The 1883-nt window shown below is 41.7% G+C and overlaps 1 protein-coding gene across 1 annotated transcript; it reads right to left on the bottom strand.

The window, feature by feature from the left end:
* Positions 1–477: 477 nt before the first annotated feature.
* On the bottom strand, positions 478–1426 carry EMH_0025970 (malate:quinone oxidoreductase, putative; the record flags this gene model as incomplete). The annotated part of the gene is made up of 3 exons (XM_013502548.1): positions 478–560; positions 799–915; positions 1132–1426. The coding sequence occupies 3 exons, from the start codon at positions 1424–1426 to the stop codon at positions 478–480; spliced, it is 495 nt and encodes a 164-aa protein (XP_013358002.1).
* Between the last annotated feature and the right edge of the window lie 457 nt (positions 1427–1883).

Raw genomic sequence — 1883 nt, 5'->3', positions numbered from 1 at the left:
AAAAAAAAAAAAAAAAAAAAAAAAAAAAAAAAAAAAAAAAAAAAATCATAGATTTATACATCTTTTACGCCATACATTTATCTTTATTGCTTAGAAATATTCACTCGATCCATGCATGCATGCATGCATGCATGCGCCTAGTAAATGTATGCATGCATGCATGCACCCAAGTAATTCAATACATGCATGCATGCATGCATGCATGCGCCTAGTAAGTGTATGCATGCATGCATGCATGCATGCATGCAGGTATTTATTGTATGCATGTATGCATGCATGCATGCATCCATGTATGTATGAATTCAATATATAAGTAAAGTCAGGGAAAAGAGGAGAAAAAGAAAGCCAAAGGAGGCAATAAACCTAAAGCCTAAACCCTAATAAACCCTAAACCCTAATAAACCCCAAACCCTCATAAACCCCAAACCCTCATAAACCCTAAACCCTCATAAACCCTAAACCCTAAACCCTAAACCCTCACTTGTCTCGGGTTTCTGGGGCCAATTTGGTGGCGAAGTTGCGGAGCATATCCGCCTGCCTCTTGACGATCTTTGCCTTTGCTGCAACAAACCCCAAACCCTAAACCCTAAACCCTCATAAACCCTAAACCCTAAACCATAAACCCTAGATAAACACTAAACCCTAAACCCTAGATATCAGCAGATGAGGAGGATCGAAACCACCATTGCAAGAGCAGAAGAAAAAAACCTTTCTGGGTGTATAAAACTGAGGGTTTATACTAACCAACAAACATGAAAATTAGGGTTTAGGGTTTAGGGTTTAGGGTTTAGGGTTTACCTAGGGTGTAGTTTGTCTCTATGTCTCCGCAGTGTATGGTTTGTGAGTTGTTTTTGGGGTGAGACTGCACCAGGCCAAACCCTCCTCTTTTCTCTACCAACCCCACCTTCTTTAGGTCTGAACAACAAACCCTAAACCCTAAACCCTAAACCCTAAACCCTAAACCCTAAACCCTAGATGCTCTGCCACTGCAGAATTTTTAATAACCCCACCTTCTTCAGATATACGCAACACAACAAAACCCAAACACCCCACAAACCCTAGCCTGTAACCCCCTAAAACCCTAAACCCTAAACCCTAAACCCTAAACCCTAAACCCTAAACCCTTCTTACTGGTGAAAGTAGCGAGCTCATAGAGCAGAGCTGTGCCCGCCACCCCTCCACCAACGATGAAGACATCGAAGGGTTCTGAGTTTGTGGTTATGTGTATACTGGACTGCTGCTGCTGCTGCTGATGCTGCTGCTGCTGCTGCTGCTGCTGCTGCTGCTGCTGCTGTTGGGGGGCTGCATGAGGTGTAGATACACCCGAGAAGGCTGCAGCAGCAGAACGGCAAAAGGGAGGGGAACGAGGATAATAAAAACTTTTTGCTGCTGCTGCTGCAGCAGCTCTTGAAATAAAGAAAGACATTGTAAAAACAATGAAAAAAAAAAAAAGAAAACGCAAAAAGAAAGAAAAAAATATATATATAATCTACCCCCCCCTGTTGCTATCGAGCTGCATGCGCTGCCCTATGGAGGCAGCTCAGGTGTACATACACCTGAAAAACGAATATATTTTACTGCTTTCTCCCCCAAATATATTTTAAAAATCATTTATTTCTCCGCGAGATATTGAACGCATACATACACCCGCAGCAGCTGCCTATACACCCCAAGCTGTCACTGCAGCTGCTGCAGCCCCAGCAGAAGAAGGAAGCCTCCCTGTGGTGTTTGTGTGTATATAAACCCAAAATAAATGAAATATTTATTTTAATATTTAATTAAAAATAATAGTTTTTATTATTTATTCTTTTTTTTTGTAATATAGAGGTACTATGGCGCTACCATTGCTGCGGTGTATGTACACCTCACCCAACAACACCAAA

This window comes from Eimeria mitis, genomic scaffold (assembly GCF_000499745.2).
Source record: "Eimeria mitis Houghton genomic scaffold, Emh_scaff950, whole genome shotgun sequence".
Lineage (NCBI taxonomy): Eukaryota > Apicomplexa > Conoidasida > Eucoccidiorida > Eimeriidae > Eimeria > Eimeria mitis.
This window is presented reverse-complemented; position numbering and strand designations above follow the sequence as displayed.